This window comes from Oryzias latipes, chromosome 11 (assembly GCF_002234675.1).
Source record: "Oryzias latipes chromosome 11, ASM223467v1".
Classification (NCBI taxonomy): Eukaryota; Metazoa; Chordata; class Actinopteri; order Beloniformes; family Adrianichthyidae; genus Oryzias; species Oryzias latipes.
Window position 1 is genome coordinate 374,930 of NC_019869.2, and position 27,589 is coordinate 402,518.

Consider the following 27,589-nt stretch of genomic DNA (forward strand, 5'->3'; position numbering starts at 1 on the left):
ACGTTCTACGGGTCAGGGACGTTCTTCAGGTCATTAAAGTCTCTCAGGTCAGGGACGTTCTACAGGTCAGGGACGTTCTACGGGTCAGGGACGTTCTACGGCTCAGGGACGTTCTACGGGTCAGGGACGTTCTACGGCTCAGGGACGTTCTACGGGTCAGGGACGTTCTTCAGGTCATTAAAGTCTCTCAGGTCAGGGACGTTCTACGGGTCAGGGACGCTCTACGGGTCAGGGACGTTCTACGGGTCAGGGACGTTCTACGGGTCAGGGACGTTCTACGGGTCAGGGACGTTCTTCAGGTCATTAAAGTCTCTCAGGTCAGGGACGTTCTACGGGTCAGGGACGTTCTACGGGTCAGGGACGTTCTTTGTGTTTTGTCTGAGACTGTGATGACTTTGTCCACATCTATGATACAGATCATTTTTTAGAGATGCAGCTTGTAGATTTTAGAAGAACGTTTTTAGGTATATTTTTTTGTTTATTCCGTAGGAACATGATGAATAGGATGGTTGTTGTTGTAACCCTTGTTCTATCCCAGACACTTTAACGTTGGGAGGTGGGTCATCTAGACCCACTAGACAGTGCTCTGAACCTTTTCTCTTCAATGATCTTCACTGGTGTCCATGGATTACATGAAATCTTTCCACCTTTATCCACCTTTGTCATGGTAGGGGGGACACCTCAATGGAAGGGGGGGGGGTCATCTGGACCCCGTAGGATAGCACAAGGATTAAATGAGTTTCCTGCAGGTAAATGGATGTGAATAAAATCCTCTGTGAAAATGGATGTTTTTGTCGTGTTCTCCGTGCTGAGTGTGGTTCTGTGGAGCCTCGTGGATGACGTTCATCTTGGTGTTTTCTGCACATCTCTGCTGAAGGTTCTGTCTCGCTCTTCAACCTGAGATGCGTCTTGTGCTCAGTCAGGTCATCATGAGGTCATCGGGAACGCGGCTGCAGAAAGCATTCAAATCGTCTTATGTTCTTTCTAAAGAGAAATGTGCAGACGGTTCGTTCTGTCCTGTTTTCATTCAGACTTTACTTTAGCTGTAAAAGTTCAAGGAATCATTCAGATGAGTTATATTTCCAAACACCTGAATGCTCTGAAACTGTAGTTTTTAAATTTCTGCAGCATTTATTTCAGTTTTACCGTTTTTGACTTGAATAAAATAACTTGATGTTTTTCTTTTGCAGCCAGAAAGTGAGGTTTCCACCACAGCTGAAGATTATTCCTCAGAGGTGAGCTGGCTGTTCTCTGAGTCATAAAATGATGAAAACACATGGGTTATCTGTCGGGATGATTGTTTCTCTGTCAGCCTGATGCTGCAGCGTCGCATCATTCAACTCTGGTTTTAATCCAGGGTGTTTTCAGGAAGATGCTTCTGCAGGATCAGACTTTAGTGGATGTTCCACTCAGCAGCAGAAGCTCATCTGTAGATTTTAAAATGTTTTTCACTCAATTGATTAAAATCTTGATTTGATGCTTAAATCCAGAATTTAAAGACTCTAAGAAGATGCAAGTCCTTCATCAAAACCATAATAATCGTCAGTAAACTGCTGTTCAGCAGATGCTCTGTGCTCTGCAGACGTGGTTCTGTGCAGACGTGGTTCTGTGCAGACGTGGTTCTGTGCAGACGTGGTTCTGTGCAGACGTGGTTCTGTTCAGACGTGGTTCTGTGCAGACGTGGTTCTGTGCAGACATATTTCCTCTGCAGATCCAAACTGAAGATGTTGTGAATTAACAGGTAAATGGATGCCAGAATGAGATGGTAGAACATCTAGAGTCGTCTCCAGTGGACTTGAACTGGGTACAGTAATCCAACCTCGCAGCTCCTTTGACTCTGCTTCGCTAACAAAAACTGACCCGTTCTTCTGGAAAGATCTAACCCACTAACCACCTCTGATGTTCTTCGTCGTTTGTCCATACGTTCTGGTTCTGGAGGATCAGGGCTCATTCAGGAAGTGTGAAGGATCTGTGAATAGAACATTGATGTTCTGACGGTGAAAAGGGTGACGAGGTTTTTCTCACAGAACCGTTCTCTTCTGATGAACCACAAGGAAGCATTTCTGTCTCATAATTCAAAAGAGAATTCAATACCAGAAGTGCTTTTTCATTTTCAAAATAAAGCTGCGTTCGTTGATTCAAAATTAAAATAAAAGATCAATCTGCATTCTGGATAAATTCCTCATTCTGTCACTTATTTGACGTTTCACTTTCAAAAACTTCTCTAGCAAAATTCTGCGGCGATGAAAAGCACGCCGGCTTCCTCGCCAGCCGCTAAAGAATATTTCACGGCTGGTTCCACCCACCGGTTCCTGAATCACTAGAACCGAAGTTTGTGCCCCTGCATGGAAAGAAGGCATCAGCTGGAAAATATCCTGAAACGCTCAAGAAGATGATCGCTGAAAGTATTTATCATCTGGATGAATGAATGATGGATGAAACCAGCCTCTTCTGGATGAAGATGAAGGGGGGTTCCCCGTGTTTGTGGATTTGACTCGGGTGTCTCTGGCCCCCCGCTAATACGGGGGATGCTGTAGTAGTGACACTGAGATGAAACATTTTTAGAGTTGTTGGGGGCATTTTCTTCACTCCTGGTTTAGTTTATTCTGGATCATCTCTGTAGATTGAACCACTAACAGCCTGAATGTGATTCTGGATTAATGCACCAACCGCTCTGCTGCTCCTGAAGAGGCTGGGGCGGGTCTCTGACACGTTGGTGTCTCCTCTGTGCTCCTGCTCAGGAGGAGGCGGAGTACATGCAGCAGCTGACGGAGGGACAGGCGCTGGGGAACATGGAGGATGCAGCGAGAACGCAGGCGGAGGCGGAGCCAACTCCAGAGCTGGACGGCCTCAAAGCTGCCTTTGAAACTGAAGGAGTGCAGCAGGTCGGTGGTTCCTCAGTCTAACGTCTGTGGAGGTTCTCTGTGGTTCTGTGTTCTCACGTCTTTGGAGGTTCTCTGTGGTTCCTCAGTCTAACGTCTGTGGAGGTTCTCTGTGGTTCTGTGTTCTAATATCTGTGGAGGTTCTCTGTGGTTCTGTGTTCTCATGTGTGGAGGTTCGTGGTGGTTCTGTGTTCTCACGTCTGTGGAGGTTATCTCTGGTTCTGTGTTTTAACGTCTGTGGATGTTCTCTCTGGTTCTGTGTTCTAACGTCTGTGGAGGTTCTCTGTGGTTCCTCAGTCTAACGTCTGTGGAGGTTCTCTCTGGTTCTGTGTTCTAACGTCTGTGGAGGTTCTCTGTGGTTCTGTGTTCTCATGGCTGGAGGTTCTCTCTGGTTCTGTGTTCTCACGTCTGGAGGTTCTCTGTGGTTCCTCAGTCTAACGTCTGTGGAGGTTCTCTGTGGTTCTGTGTTCTCATGTCTGGAGGTTATCTCTGGTTCTGTGTTCTAACGTCTGTGGAGGTTCTCTCTGGTTCTGTGTTCTCATGTCTGGAGGTTCTCTGTGGTTCCTCAGTCTAACGTCTGTGGAGGTTCTCTGTGGTTCCTCAGTCTAACGTCTGTGGAGGTTCTCTCTGGTTCTGTGTTCTAACGTCTGTGGAGGTTCTCTGTGGTTCTGTGTTCTCATGGCTGGAGGTTCTCTCTGGTTCTGTGTTCTCACGTCTGGAGGTTCTCTGTGGTTCCTCAGTCTAACGTCTGTGGAGGTTCTCTGTGGTTCTGTGTTCTCATGTCTGGAGGTTATCTCTGGTTCTGTGTTCTAACGTCTGTGGAGGTTCTCTCTGGTTCTGTGTTCTCATGTCTGGAGGTTCTCTGTGGTTCCTCAGTCTAACGTCTGTGGAGGTTCTCTGTGGTTCTGTGTTCTCATGTCTGGAGGTTCTCTGTGGTTCTGTGTTCTCACGTCTGTGGAGGTTCTCTGTGGTTCTGTGTTCTAACGTCTGTGGAGGTTCTCTGTGGTTCTGTGTTTTCATGTCTGGAGGTTCTCTGTGGTTCCTCAGTCTAACGTCTGTGGAGGTTCTCTGTGGTTCTGTGTTCTCATGTCTGGAGGTTCTCTGTGGTTCTGTGTTCTCACGTCTGTGAAGGTTCTCTCTGGTTCTGTGTTCTAACGTCTGTGGAGGTTCTCTGTGGTTCTGTGTTCTAACGTCTGTGGAGGTTCTCTCTGGTTCTGTGTTCTAACGTCTGCGGAGGTTCTCTGTGGTTCTGTGTTCTAACGTCTGTGGAGGTTCTCTCTGGTTCTGTGTTCTCATGTCTGGAGGTTCTCTGTGGTTCTGTGTTCTCATGTCTGTGGAGGTTCTCTCTGGTTCTGTGTTCTCACGTCTGTGGAGGTTCTCTCTGGTTATGTGTTCTCATGTCTGAAGGTTCTCTGTGGTTCCTCAGTCTAACGTCTGTGGAGGTTCTCTGTGGTTCTGTGTTCTCATGTCTGGAGGTTCTCTGTGGTTCTGTGTTCTCACGTCTGTGGAGGTTCTCTCTGGTTCTGTGTTCTAACGTCTGTGGAGGTTCTCTCTGGTTATGTGTTCTCATGTCTGGAGGTTCTCTGTGGTTCCTCAGTCTAACGTCTGTGGAGGTTCTCTGTGGTTCTGTGTTCTCATGTCTGTGGAGGTTCTCTCTGGTTCTGTGTTCTAACGTCTGTGGAGGTTTTCTCTGGTTATGTGTTCTCATGTTTGGAGGTTCTCTCTGGTTCTGTGTTCTCATGTCTGGAGGTTCTCTCTGGTTCTGTGTTCTAACGTCTGTGGAGGTTCTCTCTGGTTCTGTGTTCTAACGTCTGTGGAGGTTCTCTGTGGTTCTGTGTTCTAACGTCTGTGGAGGTTCTCTCTGGTTATGTGTTCTCATGTCTGGAGGTTCTCTGTGGTTCCTCAGTCTAACGTCTGTGGAGGTTCTCTGTGGTTCTGTGTTCTCATGTCTGGAGGTTCTCTGTGGTTCTGTGTTCTCACGTCTGTGAAGGTTCTCTCTGGTTCTGTGTTCTAACCTCTGTGGAGGTTCTCTGTGGTTCTGTGTTCTAACGTCTGTGGAGGTTCTCTCTGGTTCTGTGTTCTAACGTCTGTGGAGGTTCTCTCTGGTTCTGTGTTCTCATGTCTGGAGGTTCTCTGTGGTTCCTCAGTCTAACGTCTGTGGAGGTTCTCTGTGGTTCTGTGTTCTCATGTCTGGAGGTTCTCTGTGGTTCTGTGTTCTAACGTCTGTGGAGGTTCTCTGTGGTTCTGTGTTCTAACGTCTGTGGAGGTTCTCTCTGGTTATGTGTTCTCATGTCTGGAGGTTCTCTCTGGTTCTGTGTTCTAACGTCTGTGGAGGTTCTCTGTGGTTCTGTGTTCTAACGTCTGTGGAGGTTCTCTCTGGTTATGTGTTCTCATGTCTGGAGGTTCTCTGTGGTTCCTCAGTCTAACGTCTGTGGAGTTTCTCTGTGGTTCTGTGTTCTCATGTCTGGAGGTTCTCTCTGGTTCTGTGTTCTCATGTCTGGAGGTTCTCTGTGGTTCTGTGTTCTAACGTCTGTGGAGGTTCTCTGTGGTTCTGTGTTCTAACGTCCGTGGAGGTTCTCTCTGGTTCTGTGTTCTAACGTCTGTGGAGGTTCTCTGTGGTTCTGTGTTCTCATGTCTGGAGGTTCTCTGTGGTTCCTCAGTCTAACGTCTGTGGAGGTTCTCTGTGGTTCTGTGTTCTCATGTTTGGAGGTTCTCTGTGGTTCTGTGTTCTAACGTCTGCGGAGGTTCTCTGTGGTTCTGTGTTCTCATGTCTGGAGGTTCTCTGTGGTTCTGTGTTCTCACGTCTGTGGAGGTTTTCCATCAGTTCTGTGTTCTCACGTCTGTGGAGGTTCTCCATCAGTTCTGTGTTCTCATGTCTGGAGGTTCTCTCTGGTTCTGTGTTCTAACGTCTGTGGAGGTTCTCTCTGGTTATGTGTTCTCATGTCTGGAGGTTCTCTGTGGTTCTGTGTTCTAACGTCTGTGGAGGTTCTCTCTGGTTCTGTGTTCTCAATTCTGGAGGTTCTCTCTGGTTCTGTGTTCTAAGGTCTGTGGAGGTTCTCTGTGGTTCTGTGTTCTCATGTCTGGAGGTTCTCTGTGGTTCTGTGTTCTCACGTCTGTGGAGGTTTTCCATCAGTTCTGTGTTCTCACGTCTGTGGAGGTTCTCCATCAGTTCTGTGTTCTCACGTGTGCGGAGGTTCTCTGTGGTTCTGTGTTCTCACGTCTGTGGAGGTTTTCTGTCAGTTCTGTGTTCTAATGTCTTTGGAGGTTCTCTGTGGTTCTGTGTTCTAACCTCTGTGGAGGTTCTCTGTGGTTCTGTGTTCTCATGTCTGTGGAGGTTCTCTGTGGTTCTGTGTTCTAACCTCTGTGGAGGTTCTCTGTCAGTTCTGTGTTTTCATGTCTGGAGGTTCTCTGTGGATCTGTGTTCTCATGTCTGTGGAGGTTCTCTCTGGTTCTGTGTTCTCATGTCTGGAGGTTCTCTCTGGTTCTGTGTTCTAACGTCTGTGGAGGTTCTCTCTGGTTATGTGTTCTCATGTCTGGAGGTTCTCTGTGGTTCTGTGTTCTAATGTCTTTGGAGGTTCTCTGTGGTTCTGTGTTCTCATGTCTGGAAGTTCTCTCTGGTTCTGTGTTCTAACGTCTGTGGAGGTTCTCTGTGGTTCTGTGTTCTCATGTCTGTGGAGGTTTTCCATCAGTTCTGTGTTCTCACGTCTGTGGAGGTTCTCCATCAGTTCTGTGTTCTCACGTGTGCGGAGGTTCTCTGTGGTTCTGTGTTCTCACGTCTGTGGAGGTTCTCCATCAGTTCTGTGTTCTCACGTCTGCGGAGGTTCTCTGTGGTTCTGTGTTCTAACGTCTGTGGAGGTTTTCTGTCAGTTCTGTGTTCTAATGTCTTTGGAGGTTCTCTGTGGTTCTGTGTTCTAACGTCTGTGGAGGTTCTCTGTGGTTCTGTGTCCTAACGTCTGTGGAGGTTCTCTGTGGTTCTGTGTTTTAACCTCTGTGGAGGTTCTCTGTGGTTCTGTGTTCTCACGTCTGTGGAGGTTTTCTCTGGTTCTGTGTTCTCATGTCTGGAGGTTCTCTCTGGTTCTGTGTTCTAACGTCTGTGGAGGTTCTCTGTTGTTCTGTGTTCTCAGGTCTGTGGAGGTTATCTCTGGTTCTGTGTTCTCATGTCTGGAGGTTCTCTGTGGTTCTGTGTTCTCATGTCTGTGGAGGTTTTCCATCAGTTCTGTGTTCTCACGTCTGTGGAGGTTCTCCATCAGTTCTGTGTTCTCACGTGTGCGGAGGTTCTCTGTGGTTCTGTGTTCTCACGTCTGTGGAGGTTCTCTGTCAGTTCTGTGTTCTAATGTCTTTGGAGGTTCTCTGTGGTTCTCTGTTCTAACCTCTGTGGAGGTTCTCTGTGGTTCTGTGTTCTCATGTCTGTGGAGGTTCTCTGTGGTTCTGTGTTCTAACCTCTGTGGAGGTTCTCTGTTAGTTCTGTGTTTTCATGTCTGGAGGTTCTCTGTGGATCTGTGTTCTCATGTCTGTGGAGGTTCTCTCTGGTTCTGTGTTCTCATGTCTGGAGGTTCTCTCTGGTTCTGTGTTCTAACGTCTGTGGAGGTTCTCTCTGGTTATGTGTTCTCATGTCTGGAGGTTCTCTGTGGTTCTGTGTTCTAATGTCTTTGGAGGTTCTCTCTGGTTCTGTGTTCTCATGTCTGGAGGTTCTCTCTGGTTCTGTGTTCTAACGTCTGTGGAGGTTCTCTGTGGTTCTGTGTTCTCATGTCTGTGGAGGTTTTCCATCAGTTCTGTGTTCTCACGTCTGTGGAGGTTCTCCATCAGTTCTGTGTTCTCACGTGTGCGGAGGTTCTCTTTGGTTCTGTGTTCTCACGTCTGTGGAGGTTCTCCATCAGTTCTGTGTTCTCACGTCTGCGGAGGTTCTCTGTGGTTCTGTGTTCTAATGTCTTTGGAGGTTCTCTGTGGTTCTGTGTTCTAACGTCTGTGGAGGTTCTCTGTGGTTCTGTGTCCTAACGTCTGTGGAGGTTCTCTGTGGTTCTGTGTTTTAACCTCTGTGGAGGTTCTCTGTGGTTCTGTGTTCTCACGTCTGTGGAGGTTCTCTCTGGTTCTGTGTTCTCATGTCTGGAGGTTCTCTCTGGTTCTGTGTTCTAACGTCTGTGGAGGTTCTCTGTTGTTCTGTGTTCTCACGTCTGTGGAGGTTATCTCTGGTTCTGTGTTCTCATGTCTGGAGGTTCTCTCTGGTTCTGTGTTCCAACCTCTTTGGAGGTTCTCTGTGGTTCTGTGTTCTCATGTCTGGAGGTTCTCCGTGGTTCTGTGTTCTAACTTCTGTGGAGGTTCTCCGTCAGCTCTGTGTTCTCACGTCTGTGGAGGTTCTCTGTGGATCTGTGTTCTCACGTCTGTGGAGGTTCTCTCTGGTTCTGTGTTCTCATGTCTGGAGGTTCTCTGTGGTTTTGTGTTCTAACGTCTGTGGAGGTTCTCTCTGGTTCTGTGTTCTCATCTCTGGAGGTTCTCTCTGGTTCTGTGTTCTCACGTCTGTGGAGGTTCTCCATCAGTTTTGTATTCTCACGTGTGCGGAGGTTCTCTGTGGTTCTGTGTTCTCACGTCTGTGGAGGTTCTCTGTCAGTTCTGTGTTCTAATGTCTTTGGAGGTTCTCTGTGGTTCTGTGTTCTAACCTCTGTGGAGGTACTCTGTGGTTCTGTCTTATAACGTTTGTGGAGGTTCTCTGTGGTTCTGTATTCTAACCTCTGTGGAGGTTCTCTGTCAGTTCTGTGTTCTCATGTCTGGAGGTTCTCTGTGGCTCTGTGTTCTAACGTTTGTGGAGGTTCTCTGTGGTTCTGTGTTCTCATGTCTGGAGGTTCTCTGTGGTTCTGACTTCTCATGTCTGGAGGTTCTCTGTGGTTCTGACTTCTCATGTCTGGAGGTTCTCTGTGGTTCTGACTTCTCATGTCTGGAGGTTCTCTGTGGTTCTGACTTCTCATGTCTGGAGGTTCTCTGTGGTTCTGACTTCTCATTTCTGGAGGTTCTCTGTGGCTCTGTGTTCTAACATCTGTGGATGTTATCGCTGCTTCTGTGTTCTAACGTCTGTGGAGTTTCTCCATCAGTTCTGTGTTTTCACATGTTTTGTGTTCTCCTCTCTAAGGTTGGGGTTCCTAAAGGACACTGTTCTCTCTGCAGACGTTCCTCTCTTTCAGAGCGTTCTCCTTCCTGATCTATAGACTGCTTTTCCTTCACAGCTGCTGTTGTCCTGCTGAACTCTTGAGAACGTTTTTCTGTCTTTTCACTGAATGTCTCTTTAAATGTGCAGCTGCAGGACTTTGAAGCCGCTCTGAAGCAACGGGATGGAATCATCACTCAGCTCACGTCCAACCTTCAGCAGGCTCGAGAGGAGAAAGACGAGATCATGAAGGAGTTCTTGGCTCTGACGGATGAAAGTAAAAAGCTTCACCTTCAGTTCCAGCAGGTGGGGGCGCGTCTTCTCCACGGTTACAGGACTTCTGAGTCCAGGACAGGACGTCTTTCTTGACACGGTGTCTCTCTGCCTCTCAAAGCTGCAGGCAGGTGAGACGCTGAGGAACAGCAGCCATAGCAGCACCGCGGCCGACCTGTTCCAGGCCCGGCAGCAGCTGCTTCAGAACCAGCAGCAGCTGGAGGAGCGGGTTCTAGAGGTCCGGAAACATCAGGACAGGAGCAGGGAGCAGCTGGAGCTCATCAGCCAGCTTGAGCACAAGCTCAGCCAGGCGGAGATGGTGAGGAGCTGAGAAGCAACACCTCCAACTCTGATCGTGCCGGTTGTTAACTCGTTTGAACTTGCAGACAGGAAGGAGATCCGAGGAATCCTTCTTACAGAAGATGGAGGAAAAGGAGCTTCTGATTGCAGAACAAGAAAAGGTCCTTCTGAGTCAGAAGCAGTGGATGGAGGAGCTGAGAGCAGAAAAGGAGTCCTTTGCACAAACACTAAGCGAAAAGAGTCGCCTGATTTTGGAGCAAAGTGCAATAATTGCAGAGCATGAGCGCTCGTTGGCCCTGCTCAGGGAGGAGCTGTCCCACGCTGGAAGGTCTGCAGATCATGATGCTGTTCTTCTGTCAGAAGGTAAAGAGCTTAGGATAGCAGATCTTCAGAGAGTCGTTGCAGAACGGGATCATTTGGTGACTCAGCTGCAGGAGGAGCTTCAGACATCTGGAAAACGCCAGTGTGACCTCCAGGAGAGAATGGCTGCTAAAGAATCGGAGCTGAAGCTGTGCCTGCAGGAGCTGGAAGATACAACATCTAAGCTGGTCGCTTGTCAGAGCCATGTGGAGAGCTGCAAACTGCAACTGGAAAAAGGACAGATGGAGCTGCTAAGCTGCAAGAGTGAACTCGCGGCTTCCAAAGAGAAGGAGCGAAAGTCCTCCGGTGAAATCATGCAGCTGATGGGCACGGTGGAAGATCTGCAGAAACGCTGCCATCAGGGCGGCGTGTCTGACAGCCACTCTATCCAGAAGGTGCAGGAGGAGAAGGTGAAGAGCCTGGAGCTCCTCAGGGCGGAGCTGGACGAGCAGTACGGTCAGCAGATAGTGCAGATGAAGCAGGAGGTCAATCTGCAGCATGCTGCCAGAGTGCAGCAGATGGTTGAGGAACATCAGGCTGAGATTGAGCTTCTGAAAGCGCAGCAGCTGTCCTCAAGGTCCACTGACATCCATGCAGAGGTGGAGAGCCTGAATGCTCAGATTAAGGAGCTGAAGGAGACTCTGGAGCGGTCTCAAATGATGCACAATCAAACCTCACTGGAGCTGAGCCACGTCCTCCAGGAGAGGTTCAAGCTGCAAGCCCAGGTCCAGGATCTTCTGAGAGACAGAGATGCAGCTGAGGCCAAGGTGGAGCAGGTCTCCCATCAGATCGTTTCTCAGGAAAGGAAACAGCTGCTGCAGCTGCAGGAGACCACCCGGAGCCTGAGGAGCGAGCTCTCTGCTGCTCAGGAGGCCACACAGGAGGCAGAAGCCAAGCACGAATCAGAAATCACCAATTACAAGATCAAGCTGGAGATGCTGGAACGGGAGAAGGACGCCGTTCTGGACCGCATGGCAGAGTCCCAGGAAGCAGAACTGGAACGACTGAGAACCCAGCTTCTGTTCAGCCACGAGGAGGAGCTGACCAACCTCAGGGAAGGACTTCAAAGAGAGAACTTCCTCAACACCGAGAACCTCCTCAATGAAGCTGCAGTGAAACACCGGGCGGCTTTAGAGGAGCTGGGCAGAACTCATGCAGAAGATATGCTTTTGTTACAGCAGGAGAAGGAAAGCTTTGCTGTGGAGCGAGTTGAACTTCTGCACCAGATCCTGGCTCTCAAAGAGGACCTGAAGCTGGCCCTGCATAGCTCCAAAGCAGATGATCTGGTGCTGCAGCTGCAGGAGCTTCAGCTGGAGCTGGAGGAGCTGAGAAAGCGAGCGCAGGAGCGCGCTCAGCTGCAGCAGGAGGTTCAGACGTTACTGACAAAGATGGAGATGCTTGAAAACCAGACCAAAGACCGAGAAGCTTTTTGGGAAAACAAACTTCACGTTCTTGAGTCAGAAAAGGAGACTTTGATTGAAGAGCTGCAGGTGAAACGGAGAAGAGTGGAGGCTCTGACAGCCGAGAACGCTCAGATGCAGCAGCAAGCCGCCGAGCTGCGAGAAGAAGTGGAAAAGCAGAAGACCACCTTCTCCTTTGCAGAGAAGAACTTTGAGGTCAACTATCAGGAGCTGAAGGAGGAGTACACCTGCCTCATCCAGACCAAGACTCTCCTGGAGGAGAGGACTCGGAGGGAGACGCTGGAGTTCGAGGCGAGAATCGCTCTCCTTCAGTCCCAAATCCAGGAGCTGCAGAGGAGCAGCAGAGATGGTCCGGAGGAAGCCCAGACTGAAAAATACTCTTCTGAACTGATGGAGAAGCTGCATGTCACTTTAAATGAGAAGAGGAGCCTGGAAGAACGGCTCAGGGAGGTCTCTGAGCAGTTCATGTCTGCACAGAGGACAGTGCAGCAGCTGCAGGAGGAGCTGAAGAACTCGGCAGAAGAAAATGTAAAGGTCATCAAGCAAAATGAAAGCCTGCAGGAAGAGATGAGGAGGAAACAGCTGAGAGGGAAGGAGGAAGAGCAGAGCGCTGAGAGCCAGGCTGCTGAGGATCTTCATCCACACGTCCAACCTCTGCAGGAGGAGACAGAGAGTCTCCAAGAGAGGGACCGCCTCCAGCCGGAGCTCCACAGGCTTTCCCAGACTCCATCTCCGGCTCCGCTCCCCTCAGAGGAGGGACCTGTTGAAGGACGGCCCCCCCCACACAAGCCCGCGGGCGGCGGGTCGAACCGCCGCAAAAGACGGCAGAGGTCCAAGCAGGAGCGCAGAACAGCTCCTCCACAGAGGGAGGAGGAGAACACGATGGAGGAGGACGGAGCAGCAGGAGCTGCAGGGAGGGCCGGCAAGGAGGACCTGACTGACGGGTACCAGGGAGACGGCGTCAGCGCAGCGGTGAGCACTGCCGTGCATCTACTGCAGACATGCACGCTCCCACATGCACGCACCTGCACACTCACATGCACACTCACATGCACGCACACATAGCTGCCTCCTGTTTGCTTCTCCAAGTCAGTGTTTGAAATGCGCATGAGGACCGAAATGAAACTGCAGCTGCTCTCTGCTCATGCTGGACTGTCTGACAGCAGTCGTGATCAGAACCACAGCAGAGGTTCTGTGGTTCTGACCCGTGTTGTGCAGAAGCATTTCAGCTTCTCTCCGTCAGAAACCGTTTTGATTGTGAATTTCCTGAAAGTCTGCAGGTTTTCTTTGAAAAGCAGCAACCAGAGTCGGGCGGCTGTGCGTCTGCTTTTCTCACATTTTTTCGTTTTCTGCAGTTTTCCAGGAAAAACCATCAAATGTAAGCTGACAGTCCGCGACTGATGCTGGTCTCTGTCTAACGGAACAGCAGACGATTCTGTAAAGACCCACTCCCATGACAAGGGGGTTTCTGACTTGTTGTGGGGACATTTTTCTGATGGTGGAGGACGTGATGAATCAGGAGCAGAAAAGAAATGCCGTTGGAAAAAGCCTGTAGTTGTTTTGTACAACCTAACCCATAACCCCCTTACCCCATACCCCCCTAACCCATAACCCCCTAACCCCATACCCCCCTAACCCATAACCCCATACCCCCCTAACCCATAACCCCATACCCCCTAACCCATAACCCCCTTACCCCATACCCCCCTAACCCATAACCCCATACCCCCCTAACCCATAACCCCATACCCCCCTAACCCATAACCCCCTTACCCCATACCCCCCTAACCCATAACCCCATACCCCCTAACCCATAACCCCCTAACCCCATACCCCCCTAACCCATAACCCCATACCCCCCTAACCCCATACCCCCCTAACCCATAACCCCATACCCCCCTAACCCATAACCCCCTAACCCATAACCCCCTTACCCCATACCCCCCTAACCCATAACCCCCTTAACCCCATACCTCCCTAACCCATACCCCCCTAACCCCCAACCCTAACCCCATACCCCCCTAACCCATAACACCCTAACCCCATAACTCTTAAATCATAACCCCAACCCCTTGACCCCTCTAACCCCCTTACCTCTAAAAAGTGGGTCATTTTTAATGTTTCCCCTCCATTACTGCCGTGTTTGTTCTGGAAGGATTCAGGTGTAATTGTGGTTCTTCTGCTGCCACAGGTGAGCAGTCAGGTGGGGGATGGGCAGAGACCTTCACCTCAGTCTCACCGAGCACAAATAGAAAGAGAGACCCTTCGTCATGTAAGTGTTGCTTTGACTCATCAAACAGTGATGTCACCTTCATCAAGATTTTTGAACTTTTTAAAATTGTGGTTACTCCTCCAAAGGCTCCCCTCCCTCGGTATCACCTCCACCCCCCTCCGTTGGTTCCACTCCTACCTCTCAGGCCGAACCCAATTCATTCATCTTAAATCATTTAAATCTCAGCCTTCCTCTGCCTCTTCTGGTGTCCCCCAAGGTTCTGTCCTTGGTTCTCTTCTTTTCATTACTTATCTTCTACCCCTTGGCAATATTTTCCGTAAATTTAATGTTAATTTTCACTGTTCCGCCGATGACACCCAGCTCTATGTATCAAGCAAACCTGACTCCTCTCTTCCACCCTCCTCCCTCCACTCCTGTCTGTCTGAAATCAAAAACTGGTTCACCTTAAACTTTCTCAAACTCAATAGTGATAAACCGAGCTACTTCTAGTAGGTTCCAAATCCACCCTCTCCAAAGCCACAAGTCTTACTCTTTCACATTGGTTCGTCTTCTGTCTCCCCCTCCCCTTAGGTGAAGAGTCTGGGTGTCATCCTAGATAGCTCACTATCTTTTCAGTCCCACATCAATAACATTACTCGGTCAGCACATTTCCATTTACGTAACATTAATCGTCTAGGCCCCTCCCTCACTGTGCGCTCTGCGTCTGTCCTGGTCCACAGTCTGGTCACTTCCCGTCAAGATTATTGTAATTCCCTCCTCTTTGGTCTCCCCCAAAAAACCCTCAATAAGCTTCAACTGGTCCAGAACTCATCTCCAGAACCCCCTCCTTCAGTTTTCTCTGGCCGTTCCTCATCTTCGTCTTGGATTTCTCTGGCCGTTCCTCGTCTTTATCGTTGTTTTCTCTGGCCGTTCCTCGTCTTTATCGTTGTTTTTCTCTGGCCATTCCTCGTCTTCATCGTTGTTTTTCTCTGGCCGTTCCTCGTCTTCATCGTTGTTTCCTCTGGTCATTCCTCGTCTTTATCGATGTTTTCTCTGGCCATTCCTCGTCTTTATCGTTGTTTTCTCTGGTCGTTCCTCGTCTTTATCGTTGTTTTTCTCTGGCCGTTCCTCGTCTTCATCGTTGTTTTTCTCTGGCCATTCCTCGTCTTTATCGTTGTTTTCTCTGGTCGTTCCTCGTCTTTATCGTTGTTTTTCTCTGGCCGTTCCTCGTCTTCATCGTTGTTTTTCTCTGGCCGTTCCTCGTCTTCATCGTTGTTTTCTCTGGTCGTTCCTCGTCTTTATCGTTGTTTTCTCTGGCCATTCCTCGTCTTTATCGTTGTTTTTCTCTGGCCGTTCCTCGTCTTTATCGTTGTTTTTCTCTGGCCGTTCCTCGTCTTCATCGTTGTTTTCTCTGGTCGTTCCTCGTCTTTATCGTTGTTTTCTCTGGCCATTCCTCGTCTTTATCGTTGTTTTTCTCTGGCCATTCCTCGTCTTCGTCGTTGTTTTTCTCTGGCCGTTCCTCTTCTTCATCGTTGTTTCCTCTGGTCATTCCTCGTCTTTATCGATGTTTTCTCTGGCCATTCCTCGTCTTTATCGTTGTTTTCTCTGGCCATTCCTCGTCTTCATCGTTGTTTTCTCTGGTCGTTCCTCGTCTTCATCATTGTTTTCTCTGGTCGTTCCTCGTCTTTATCGATGTTTTCTCTGGCCATTCCTCGTCTTCATGGTTGTTTTCTCTGGCCGTTCCTTGTCTTCATCGTTGTTTTCTCTGGCCATTCCTCGTCTTCATGGTTGTTTTCTCTGGCCGTTCCTTGTCTTCATCGTTGTTTTCTCTGGCCGTTCCTTGTCTTCATCGTTGTTTTCTCTGGCTGTTTCTCGTCTTCATAGTTGTTTTCTCTGGTCGTTCCTCATCTTTATCATTGTTTTCTCTGGCTGTTCCTCGTCTTCATGGATGTTTTCTCCGGCCATTCCTCGTCTTTATCGTCGTTTTCAGTGGCCGCTCCTCGTCTTTATCATTATTTTCTCTGGCCATTCCTTGTCTTCATCGTTGTTTTCTCTGGCCGTTCCTTGTCTTCATCGTTGTTTTCTCTGGCCATTCCTTGTCTTCATCGTTGTTTTCTCTGGCCGTTCCTTGTCTTCATCGTTGTTTTCTCTGGCCGTTCCTTGTCTTCATCGTTGTTTTCTCTGGCCATTCCTCGTCTTCATGGTTGTTTTCTCTGGCCGTTCCTTGTCTTCATCGTTGTTTTCTCTGGCCGTTCCTTGTCTTCATCGTTGTTTTCTCTGGCTGTTTCTCGTCTTCATAGTTGTTTTCTCTGGTCGTTCCTCATCTTTATCATTGTTTTCTCTGGCTGTTCCTCGTCTTCATGGATGTTTTCTCCGGCCATTCCTCGTCTTTATCGTCGTTTTCAGTGGCCGCTCCTCGTCTTTATCATTATTTTCTCTGGCCATTCCTTGTCTTCATCGTCGTTTTCAGTGGCCGCTCCTCGTCTTCATCATTGTTTTCTCTGGCCATTCCTTGTCTTCATCGTTGTTTTCTCTGGCCGTTCCTTGTCTTCATCGTTGTTTTCTCTGGCCGTTCCTTGTCTTCATCGTTGTTTTCTCTGGCTGTTTCTCGTCTTCATAGTTGTTTTCTCTGGTCGTTCCTCATCTTTATCATTGTTTTCTCTGGCTGTTCCTCGTCTTCATGGATGTTTTCTCCGGCCATTCCTCGTCTTCATCGTTGTTTTCTCTGGTCGTTCCTCGTCTTTATCGATGTTTTCTGTGGTCGTTCCTCGTCTTTATCGTTGTTTTCTCTGGCCATTCCTCGTCTTCATGGTTGTTTTCTCTGGCCGTTCCTTGTCTTCATCGTTGTTTTCTCTGGCTGTTCCTCGTCTTCATCGTTGTTTTCTCTGGTTGTTCCTCGTCTTTATCGATGTTTCCTCTAGTCGTTCTTCATCTTTATCGATGTTTCCTCTGGCCGTTCCTCGTCTTTATCGTTGTTTTTTCTGGCCGTTCCTCGTCTTCATGGTTGTTTTCTGTGGTCGTTCCTCATCTTTATCGATGTTTCCTCTGGTCGTTCTTCATCTTTATCGATGTTTCTTCTGGCCGTACCTCGTTTTCATCTTTCTTTTCTCAGGCCGTTTCTCATCTTCATGGTTGTTTTCTCTGGTTGAACCTCGTCTTCATCTTTCTTTTCTCTGGTCGTTTCTCGTCTTCTACTTGGTTTTGTCTGGTTGAACCTCATATTGGTGGATTTCTCTGGCCGTTCCTCATTTTTATGGTTGTTTTCTCTGGTTGAACCTCATCTTCAGCTTGGATTTTCTGGCCGTTCCTCGTCTTCATGGATGTTTTCTGTGGCCATTCTTCGTCTTTATCGTTGTTTTCTCTGGTTGAACCTCTTCTTCATGGTTGTTTTCTCTGGCCATTCCTCGTCTTCATAGTTGTTTTCTGTGGTAGTTCCTCGTCTTTATCGATGTTTCCTCTGGTCGTTCCTTGTCTTCATAGTTGTTTTCTGTGGTCGTTCCTCGTCTTCATCGTTGTTTCCTCTGGTCGTTCCTCGTCTTTTTCGTTCTTTTCTCTGGCTGTTCCTCGTCTTCATAGTTGTTTTCTGTGGTCGTTCCTCGTCTTCATCGTTGTTTCCTCTGGTCGTTCCTCGTCTTTTTCGTTCTTTTCTCTGGCTGTTCCTCGTCTTCATAGTTGTTTTCTCTGGTCGTTCCTCGTCTTCATGGATGTTTTCTCTGGTCGTTCCTCGTCTTTTTCGTTGTTTTCTGTGGCTATTCCTCGTCTTCATCGTTGTTTTCTGTGGTCGTTCCTCGTCTTTATCGTTGTTTTCTCTGGCCGTTCCTCATCTTTATCGATGTTTCCTCTGGTCGTTCCTCGTCTTTATCGTCGTTTTCTCTGGCTGTTCCTCGTCTTCATGTATATTTTTTATCTGGCCGTTTCTCGTCTTTGTCTTTGCTTTCTCCTCATCTGCATGTTGAAGCACCAGCGTCGGCGTGCCCGCATGTTCAAAGCCGCTCTGCATCAGAACAGAGCGTTTGAAGGGCCGCCTCATTAGGATGCAGAGAGCCCTTCATCTAACCTCACATCAAAGGGATCTGAATCCCATTGATGATGTTATCCACACGCGTGTCCATATGCATGTTTACAAAATGTTGTTTTGGTATTTTCCGTCACAGAAGAACCTGCAGCTTCTCTGATAAGGAACTGGGTTTAATTAGCTCATGTCTGACAGGAAAACAATCCTGATATGGTTTAATCCTAATTCTGAGGGATCTGCTGTTAATCTGCTGATAATCTGATGGGTTTATTAACCCATTTTAGCCACGCCCTCCTGCCTGCAGCGGCGCCGCTGTGGTAGCTGGTGTGAGGTCATGACGCTCTCTGTCTTCAGGGGGAGTGCAGGCTGCAGATGGAGGCGCAGCGCCTCAGCCTGTCGCAGATCCACGCCGCACAGCTGGAGCTCCTGCAGGAGGAGAGCGGCGCCCACGTGGGAGGTCGAGGCGACCTCGGTGAGTACGTGCTGGTTTGATGAGCTGATGCAGGCCCATCACGAGTTTGGGTCAACGCGTTGTGATGTCATAGCGGGAAAGAATCACCAGGTGGGATTGCAAAGTAAACACAGAACCTGAAGACAGGAAAAAGACCTGATATGTTTTACAACAGCAAAAAACGTGTCTAACAGACGACAACTCTTTAGTTTAAAGATTCATTTTCTGCCCTCAAATGCAGAAAATCTGCCAGTGGGGTGAACATTCTTGACTTCTATCTAAGGGCCTGTTTTTGCAGTGGATGGTCTGTTGTGGTGATGTTTGCTGCTTAGCTGATTTTTGTCGTCTCTGTTCATCTACCGTCTCCCAGAGGAACCACAAGTCTGCAGATACCAGAATCTAATCCAAGCTGTTACTGATGACAGCAACCAGATCCTCCAGGTAAAGAGCAGAGCAGACCCGTGTTCTTCTGAACATCCTCTAGAGTCTGTGCTGCGCTTCAGTCAGAGGACCGTTGTCTCTGCTCCCTGCAGGCTTTTCAGAATGTTTTTGGTGAAGATCTTTTGGAGAGGGTTGACACAGAGACCCCGACACTCCGTCTGGAGGAAAGACCAGAGACCAAGGAGTCGGCCTCCATCGTCCTGGAAGCTCGAGGTAAACCTGTCTGAGGGTTTCAGCTGCAGAGGACCTTGTCTTCCTTCACGCTCATGGAGGATGTTCTACAGCACCGCCTGCTTGTTTCTGTGCAGAACTCTGCAGAACTCTTCTGCAGGTGAAGGAGAACATCGAGGTGGAGCTCCGCCGGCTTTCACGGCTTCAGGCTCGGATGAAAGCCGAAGAAAACCAGGTTAAAACCGACGAACACGTAAACATTTAGACTGTTGACCCTGTGTGTACGCAGACCATAGAGACGCACAGACTCTAAAGACTATGCAGACTAGACTGACGACACGGACTAGACGGAATACATAGACTAGAGAGATTATGCAGACAACGTTTTGAGAAAGATCCGAAAAATGAATTAGAACTGTGAAAACTAACTAACAGCTAAGATTCTCTGTCACAACAACACGATAATGTTACTAATAATAATATTTACATACGTTGTTAAAGCCAGCTCTCTCATTTATTTCACATAATCTGTTGTATTCCTAGATTACAGCCGATGATGACCTGAAAACCAGCAGGGAAAAGGAAATCCCTGAGCTGTGCAGGCGGGTGGTGACCTCCGGTCTCTCTGCCAGCACAGGTGAGCTCACCTGCTGTCTGTAACAGATCAATGATCAGAGTTTGTATCACCTGGATTCAGAATATTTTAATCTCTAAGTGGAAACACCTTGACAGCTGAAACCAATCAGACTTTTATCGTCTGCAGGAATTTGCAGTCTAGATACAGATCTGTATCAAAACTCTGATTCCTGCGTTCTAGAGTCGGTTCTAGTAGCTGTGCTCATGTGAACTTGTTCCTTTCTATTAGCTGTTGAATGTGATGCATCAAGCATTGTCTTTAGAGTCCTCCACGTTAGATGTTGATGCTTTCATCAGCAGCTCCGCTCAGTTCTTTTGGTTGAATCACAGAGGTCATCCAGGTTATCCATTCTGACTCCTGTGTTGGTAGATCTGGAGGAGCAGACCGCGTCCTCCTTCCTCTCGCTGGAACTGCAGCGGTTGAAGGCTGAAGCTCAGGAGAAGCAGCTCCAGCTGGAGGAGCATCACCGGCTGGACGTGGAGCGCCTCAGATCCCACTACCAGCAGCAAGCTGCCGAGACGGAGGAGCGCTACGCCACGGAGCTCTTCATGCTGCAGCGACGTCTGCAGGAGGTCACCGCGGCGGACGCCTATGCCGGGTAAAAACCCTGCTTCCCTCATGGAGCTGGTCGCTCAACTTCAGAGGCAGTACAAGGGCTTTTCCTGCTCATTCCAAAAGGGATGCTTCCATGGAAACACAGTTTAGCTCACTATGTTTACAGAGACGCTTTCATGTACAAAGACAGTTCAAAATGGATCCAGAGAGGTCGTACTGGGTCAGGAGGTCAACCATGAGGTTTGGTCCTCAACCATTCAAAGCTTTGTAGACCAGCAACAGAACTTTGACGTCTGTCCTCTGGCACACAGGCAGCCAGTGGACAGACCTCAGAACCGGACTGATGTGGTTCTACTTTTTTGTGAGAACCGAGCAGCGAGTTCTGAAGGAGCTGCAGTTCCTGATGGATGTTTATGGTCATCCTGTAAAAACTCTGTTACGGTCATGAACTCAGTTGTCCAGGTCCATCAGAGCTTCAATCCCTGAAATATTTTTGGGTTGATAGTCGGCTGATTGTACGACTGCCTCCATGTTTTTCCAAATGTGCGTCTGTGTCCATCACTACAGCCACGTTTTCAGATGAATAGACTGAAGCTCTGTAGGGACCTCCAACCTTCAGACCTTCAGCCCCAACGACTTTTAGCGATTTATCTCATTGTGAAACGATTTTCTTATGGTAATGTTTGATTCGATCCTCGCATCGATCTGGTTCCATCCTAGGAATAGAAATCGATTCATCGGTTGTTTGTTACAACGCTATAAAATACATCTGGCTGTCATCTGCATAGCTATGGTGACTAATGTTGTTGTTGTTTATAACCTGGGACAGTGGAAGCATCTGGATATTAAACAGAAGGGGCCCCAGGATTGAGCTGTGGGGAACTCCATGTGTCATTTTTGTTGAAGTTACCAACTGACACAAAATATTTCCCGTTTTCCATGTATGTTCTGTAGCAGTGAGACCACCCAGTTTTCCAGACATTGGGTTTATATCGACTGTATCAAATGCAGCTCTTAGATCCAATAAAACTAGAACAGACACGTTTCCACCGTTTGTTTTTAAACGTAGAATCATTAGTTACTTTATCAGAGCCGTCTCAGTGCTGCCTGACAGGTAGACATTATCATGTATTCATTTAACTGATAGAAAACGTTTTTTTTGATGGTCTTACTTAAAAATGGCAGGTTTCAGTCTGCAGTCGCGTGTTTTGAGGTTGATGCTAACGCCATGTTTTTGTTTTCCCTCCAGAGCTTCAGAGTCCAGTTTGAGGACGGAGAACATGGAAGTCCTAAAGGTGGGACTGCTTGACTCTGCTCTTCTGTTGTGTCACATACACCCCCCCCCCCACACACACACACACTGAGGCGCATACATACATTAAGAGGCCGTGACAGTGGGAGTGGATGGAGGGAGCTCGTCTGCCTCCGGGCTAAAAGATGCCCTAAATCCTTGTCCTGCTGAGACTCCAGAGGCAGCGTCACGGCAGCGGACTTATATCTGCTGATTAAAAGGATTACGTAACGCCATTTAGCCGAGCTGACGGAGGCGGGGTCAAAGGAGAGGAAGTGGGCTCTATTGAAGCCATCTCTCACACAAAGTTCAAACCTTTCATCCTCCTCCAAAGCTTTTCAGGATCTGAGAAATCAGAGGAAAAAGACTTTTTTAATTCTTGATGGTTAATTTAAACGCTTGATTTAAGCTTTGATCAAAGAGAAGATCAGCGACTGAACAGAAAAGGTAGAATGTTGGATAAAAATGTTGATAGATGAGAGAAAACCTTCTAGATTTGGGGAGGTTTGTGTTGAAGCTGAACGTTTTCTGCTCCAGGCTGTATCTGAAGGGTTTGCTGTGAATCTCCAGGATCTGTGTGGTGAGGAGCTGTCGGAGGCAGAGCTGCTTGGGCTCAGCGGATCCTCTGGACTAACGGGACAGTTGCAGACTCTGAGGAGAGCGCTCTACCATAAGTACGTCCAGGAAGTGGCCGCTCTGAAAGAGCAGCACAGCAGTGAGCTCAGAAGACTTCGAGAAGAACAGAGGAGCAAAAGGCGGGACCTCAACGGGGTGGTGGTCGGTTCTGGAGGCTCTGAGAGCCTGGCTGTGGTCAACCATCTCCCTGAGGAGGAGGAGGAGCTGCACCAGCATAGACTAGAGGAGGAGGTTGCAAAGGTAAGCGGTGATGACCAAAGGACTCTGCGTGCCTCCAGCTTTGAGTCAAGCTTGGATGATGTAGGTGAACTCTCCGTCCTTCCTACAGGCCATCGTTCAGATGTCAGTGGAGTTCGCACAGAAGACGGAGCTGACTCGAATCAAGAAACAGGTCGACCAGACAAACAGCTCCATGCAGACTCAGCTGAACGAGGAAGATCAGGAGATGGAGGAGGAGCAGACGCCCAGAGCTTCCCCTTCTGCCCCTGACTGGCTGGAGGAGGCGGACCGGGAGAGACTGGAGCAGGAGCTCAAGGACAAGAACGCGGAGATCCAGAGGCTGAAGGAGGAGCTGCAGAACGCTGGACGAGGAGCCAAACAGGTGAACATCTGGAGGAAGGACAGAATTCCAGCTGAGAGGCTCATTGTTGGGAACGGAAAGAGGAGCTTTAGTTTTCAGATGTTGTCTTCTGAGGCCTGTGGGGCACGCGGCCGCCGTCACAGAGCGTTCTTCACATGCAGCAGGAACACGTGTGGATATGACGTGTTCCTCTGGCCTTGAGGAGCCTTCATTGTTCTCACCGAGCATCACCATTGGCCTTTGGCTGCTGCTGAGCTCCTGCTGCAGAAACGGTGCAGAGTAACGAGCAACGACTCGTTTTATTGGTGAGAAAGCAGCTTGTGTTCGGCCTGAACTCTGACGTTTAAGTCTTTAATGCTCGCAGAAAGCTGCTATAAAATGAACATTCAATAAAAATGTTCATTATCAGCAAAGAAACCCAGAAGAGGGTGGAATCTCATTTGGTTTTACAGCCTGCAGCTTTTATTTTGGCGGAGCTGCTGCTCCTTCCTGGAGAGGAACTTTAGGTTCCCTGGATTTAACCACACATTCATGAACCGTAATGATCTGACTGACATCGCTATGAATTTGTTTCCATTTGAACATGGAAAACACAAAGGAGCCGAGCAGTTCCTTTATATCACGCAGGGCGAGGGTTTGAAACCCTAACGCTGCATCTCTGCTGAGTTTCCAGTAGATGTCCCCTCCACATGTCCTCTGCTTCCTCTGTTGCCATGGCAGCACAAAGCCAGCAGTGTTTCTCTGGGAGTTAAAGTGCGCCTTTGGGAGGCCGTGGTTCTGCACGCGCCCGGCGTCTTCGTGTCATTTGAATGCGTTTGACTGATGGTGACGTCGGGCGCTCGCGTTCTCCCGAGTGTTCTTCTGTTCCGTGGAAAGTTTGTGATGACGGGGCTGCTGTCTGTGTTCTCTCTGCTGCCTGTTAAGCCTCTGATGAAGACGGAGGATGACGAAGGACACGCTGAGGAGGAGGTTGATGGTACGACTCCGGCTGCTGGAGCTGAGGGCGAGTCTTCTGATGGAGGCGCTGACAGGTACTGTCCAGAGGTTCTCCTCAGAACCAGCACATCTGAGCGTTCTCTAACAGAACCTGTCCTCCTGCTGGCAGATATCTGCTGCGGCTCAACCAGAAGCTGAGCCAGGAGCTGCTGGACGTCCTGAAGACCACGGCTGCTGCAGAGGAAACCATCCAGCTCCACGTGCAAAGCCTGAGCGGCGTCCCCGGCGAGCCGCTGACACCCTTCTCCTCCGTCCAGAGAGGAACCTGGAACCGGGCGAGCTCGGACCCGGCTGAACGCGGCACCGCGGGTACGGATCATCCGGAGTCACCATGCGGTTCCACTGAGGAGAACAGATTTGACTTTGGGGCTTTCTCCCTTTAAATCCTAAAATCTAAACCACAAACGATGAACCAAGTTCCAGAAAATACAAACTTTACGAGACTCGACGGTTTGAGCATCGATTCATAAAAAGATATAAATGTTTTCTGAAGGATGTAGAAATCTCCATCACTGGGGGGGAGGACGGGGAAAGAGGGAGGCTGTTTGAATCTCCAAACTTTATTGACGTTTGATGGTGTTAAAACAAAAACTTTTAGACAAAGTGTTTGCAAAGTTTCCAGTGACTGGACAGTGTTGCATTGTGGGTAGAAATGTGCAGGAATTGATGCGATGGCCTCATGGTAGAGCCCTGAATTCTGCTCCTCCTTCCTCCCTGAATCCTCTGAAAGGATCTGGTCTCCAGACCTTGAGGCCGTGCAGAACCTTGGGGTTCTCTTTCCTTTGTGGCTGCATCAGATCCGTTTTTTATTCACATAAACTCCGCTGGTCTTGGTCTCACACCCATCTGAGCATTAATCCTCCCTTCAGCAGCTCCCGTCACTGTTTTATTATGTATCTGTGTTTTGGTGTAATGCTGTCTTTCAGGTTTGTGAAGCGCTTTGTGATTTTGTTCTGCAAAAAGCCGTATATAACTAAATGTGTCCCAGCAGGCTGTGAATGTAACACATGGTGGTGTTTCTGCACCACAGAGGAGTTTAGATTTAAACTGTGGTGTTAGTTAGGACACCGGTGGGATGCATGAGCTAGAAATGATGACAAACGGTTTTACAGATTTTGATCAGGTTGTGTTTTAGCGTTTTGGGTTGTGTGGAAACGGAGCAAACCGTACAGACGACATAAAACAACAGCATTCTGCCGTGTTTGCAGAAAGTCCCCGAGGCAGTGAGGGTGGAGCGCAGGACGTCTGGTCCGGAGCGCCGGAGGACAAAGGTCTGGAGGTGTCCCCCCAGGTGACGGGCAGCCTCGTCTTTGCCGCGGCACCGCAGAACCAGGAGGGCCTGATGAGCACCAGCAGCCGCCTGCAGGCCGCTTTGGAGAAGATGCTGATGGTCATCACGGACACAACCAACCAGGTTTGACCAAAGTCTGTTTATTCAGCTTCAGTTCAGCTGAACATGCGGGTTCTACCGCTGCTCAGGGTGACCAAACTGTTATTCCCAGAGCCCCGCCTCCTCCTCACATGTAGCATCACTGAAAAGCTCCACATGTCCTCAGGTCATTCAGTAGGATGCAGAGTCTGGAGATATTCAGGTTCAGAAGTGTCCTGTACAGACGACACGGTGACTCTGCTGGCAGAAAAAGACACATGTATGAATTAAAGGCTGGAAATGCCAAACAGCTGCTGTTAGTCCGGTTTGGACTAGTACTACAACTGTAGTCATATATTTAAATCATATGGAGATAACAAGTCCCACTTTGGCTGAATCATGAGTGGGACGTTCTTGCTCTGAGTGGCGCCGCAGACGTCAGAACCTTCAGGTCCACATTTGCATGAATGGAAATGTGAGGACAGCAGTTCTTTCAGGACTTCCAGAACTGAAATGTTCTTTTTATCGGAGCTGCTCCCTTCATGTAAACTAGTTTTTTGTAAACTCCACCTTCCTGAGGAGCTTCTCTCTGATCCGTCGTCCCAGCAGAACCTTCTGGTCACGGCCCTTTCCCTCCGTTCGTTCCCCGTTAACCCTCTGCGCTCCCGTCCATAGAAACAGGAAGAGGCGGCGGAATGCGCCGCGTCCAGAATCCTCACAAAAGAGCCTCATTCTCGCCGGTTGCCTGTAGATACCAGCGTGTTTACACGAGCTTTTGTCTGAGCCGGCAGCCAATGGCAGCCCCAGCTCCACTCCCCCCCCGGGGGGGGCGTCGGCGGGCCCTCACACTGTGTCCAGTGTCACCACGCTCCCAGTGGAACTAGGCCATTCAGTAACTGGCTTCCTGTGTTCCTGACACAGATTCATCTGCAGGATCATCGTTTCACCAACCAAAGCAGCAAAATGTGTTTCTGCTTAGTGTACGAGGAAGGAGGAGGTTCTGCTACGTCTGTGAAGAAGTGACACGGACCACTGACACACAGGAAACATGTTTGTAGAGAGAATTGGTTACGTTTTCTCCTCGTTTCCATGATCGTCTTCTGAAATTCCACAAACATAGCCTTGTTTCTTAGAAGGAAGCCGGCTGATGATGGACAGTGCAGGAGTGAAGTGCTTTCAGCGGCGTTACATCCCAGTGAAGGTCTCACGTTTCTGATCGATGGGCTTGTTGCTATTGATCCGCAGGACGTCCGTCTTGCTGGACGTCAGGCCTCTGGGCTCCAGGAGGTAATTGCTCCTGGTTGGGAGTTCAGCGTCTGTCAGTTCCTGGTTGAGGTGTGAGAGGCTTTCCAGCTGCTGGCGTCTCAGGAGAGAGAGGACATGTCAAACCGGTCTCCATGGTAACCAGGAGGCTCCACGTCTGATCGGGTTCTTTCAGCACAAACACAAAGGAGGCCGATCCGGTTTGACGGCTTTGTGCGGGAGGGTGTGTTTGTGTGTGAGGAGTGTGCGATCATTTGCAAACCTACCTGAAGGACAGAGGCCACACCTGCTCCCCTCCCACTTCTCCTGAGCACTACCTGACGGTAGAAGCAGGAAGACGGCGAGGAAACGCCTTCACGCCAGTCCTGGACGTCACGTCCTCACTTTCTGGAACGCTCGCTGTCAAAAGGAGGACAAACGTGGACGAATGGAGACGACGGACGTTAGCGGGAAAACCTGAGGGAAGGACTTTCCATCTGGGAGCTGTCAACCCCCCCCCCCCCGGCCGGCTGAACAATCAGGAGGCCCCCACCCCCCCGGGAGCCTTACCGGCAGGTCGGGATCGCTCAGCCTCATCGTATTGTTAATGAGTCTCCACGGAGAGGGGGCCGAGCGGGAAGACCAATGGGAGCCGGCGTGGGGGTGTGAGCTCCATAACCCCACACTGCTCTGAGGAAAGGAGGTCAGAGGGAGCGCCGGGAACGCCGGGGTCAGGAACGCCGGGGTCAGGAACGCCTGGGTGGGGAGCTCCGTGCAGCAGACCCGGACGGCTCCTGTTTGTTTACTTCCGGCCAGCGTGTTCAGGCGGGTGAACGGGAATCTTCTGTGGGATCATGGCGCCTTCCAGCAGGACTCTGCTTTAGCTCCTCCTGCTCTTCACCTGGAGCTTCTTCCTCATCAACCAGGGACTGGGATGGGGTGAAGGTTGCCCCCCGCATGCTTTGTTTGCTCTTCCTGTGTGTCCTGAACGCGTAGCGACTGTTGCTCGGAGCTCTCAACAACACAGCTCCCCGTGGACCTGCCATTCCCGCCGGACGCTCCTCCCTCTGGAAGTTCAGCAGCAGGACGGATGAAACGCTGCAGGATCTGTTGCTGACATGGATTCCTTCCGCTCTTACCGGAGCTCCAGCATGCAGAGGAGCACGTGGCTGGAGGGGGAGGACCGGGACGTGTACGAGGTGGAGTCCCGAGTCCCGCTGCCCCGGCCCTTCCCGCTCTGCAGCACCTTAACCTCCAAGAACGCCGTGGTCATTCAGACGCAGATCTCCCACGTCAGTCATAGAGCCAACGGTCACCTTCTGAAGGTGGTCTCCAAGATCTCCCTGCCCACCCCCCCATACACGGTAGGTTCAGCGCCGGATCCTGGGTCAGGTCCGGGCCTGCAGATCCATGCGGATGCACAGCCGTGTAACGCTGCCGGAGGTCATGTTGGTCATGTGAGCGTTTTTATGGCGGGCTCATGTTACCGCCTCCCGCCCCCACTCAGACCTTTGAACCAACCTGCAGGCCGTTTATGACGAGGCAATGAGGAAACGGTTCCCCACCGGCTGATTCTACAGCAAACACGGACCCTGAGTGATCAGAACAAGAACTGTACTGA

The 27,589-nt window shown here is 49.6% G+C and overlaps 1 protein-coding gene and 1 long non-coding RNA gene across 10 annotated transcripts in view; one reads left to right on the forward strand and one right to left on the reverse strand.

Moving 5' to 3' along the window:
• Positions 1–27,589, forward strand: part of akap9 (A-kinase anchoring protein 9) — a 62,648-nt gene that overhangs the window by 14,560 nt on the left and 20,499 nt on the right. For 5 of the 7 annotated variants that reach the window (XM_023960257.1, XM_023960252.1, XM_023960253.1 and 2 more), the window contains exons 3-21: positions 1,191–1,235; positions 1,742–1,804; positions 2,742–2,885; positions 9,169–9,324; positions 9,413–9,610; positions 9,678–12,344; positions 13,564–13,644; positions 17,954–18,071; positions 18,421–18,491; positions 18,584–18,704; positions 18,800–18,897; positions 19,206–19,299; positions 19,669–19,897; positions 21,104–21,149; positions 21,716–22,021; positions 22,110–22,382; positions 23,286–23,392; positions 23,467–23,666; positions 24,566–24,771. In XM_023960257.1, the coding sequence (XP_023816025.1) occupies positions 1,191–1,235; positions 1,742–1,804; positions 2,742–2,885; positions 9,169–9,324; positions 9,413–9,610; positions 9,678–12,344; positions 13,564–13,644; positions 17,954–18,071; positions 18,421–18,491; positions 18,584–18,704; positions 18,800–18,897; positions 19,206–19,299; positions 19,669–19,897; positions 21,104–21,149; positions 21,716–22,021; positions 22,110–22,382; positions 23,286–23,392; positions 23,467–23,666; positions 24,566–24,771 (5,223 nt within the window). The remainder of the gene's footprint in view (positions 1–1,190; positions 1,236–1,741; positions 1,805–2,741; positions 2,886–9,168; positions 9,325–9,412; positions 9,611–9,677; positions 12,345–13,563; positions 13,645–17,953; positions 18,072–18,420; positions 18,492–18,583; positions 18,705–18,799; positions 18,898–19,205; positions 19,300–19,668; positions 19,898–21,103; positions 21,150–21,715; positions 22,022–22,109; positions 22,383–23,285; positions 23,393–23,466; positions 23,667–24,565; positions 24,772–27,589) is intronic. The other 2 variants (XM_023960256.1, XM_023960258.1) reach the window with 2 other exon arrangements.
• On the reverse strand, positions 24,769–27,073 carry LOC110013952. 3 transcript variants are annotated; one of them, XR_002289116.2, is made up of 2 exons: positions 26,256–27,073; positions 24,769–24,984 (listed from the first exon to the last, which is right to left on the reverse strand). It is a non-coding gene; the product is annotated as an uncharacterized LOC110013952 (long non-coding RNA). The 3 variants fall into 3 exon arrangements; XR_002289117.2 differs by having other exon boundaries at positions 24,769–24,987; XR_002874189.1 differs by having other exon boundaries at positions 25,297–27,073.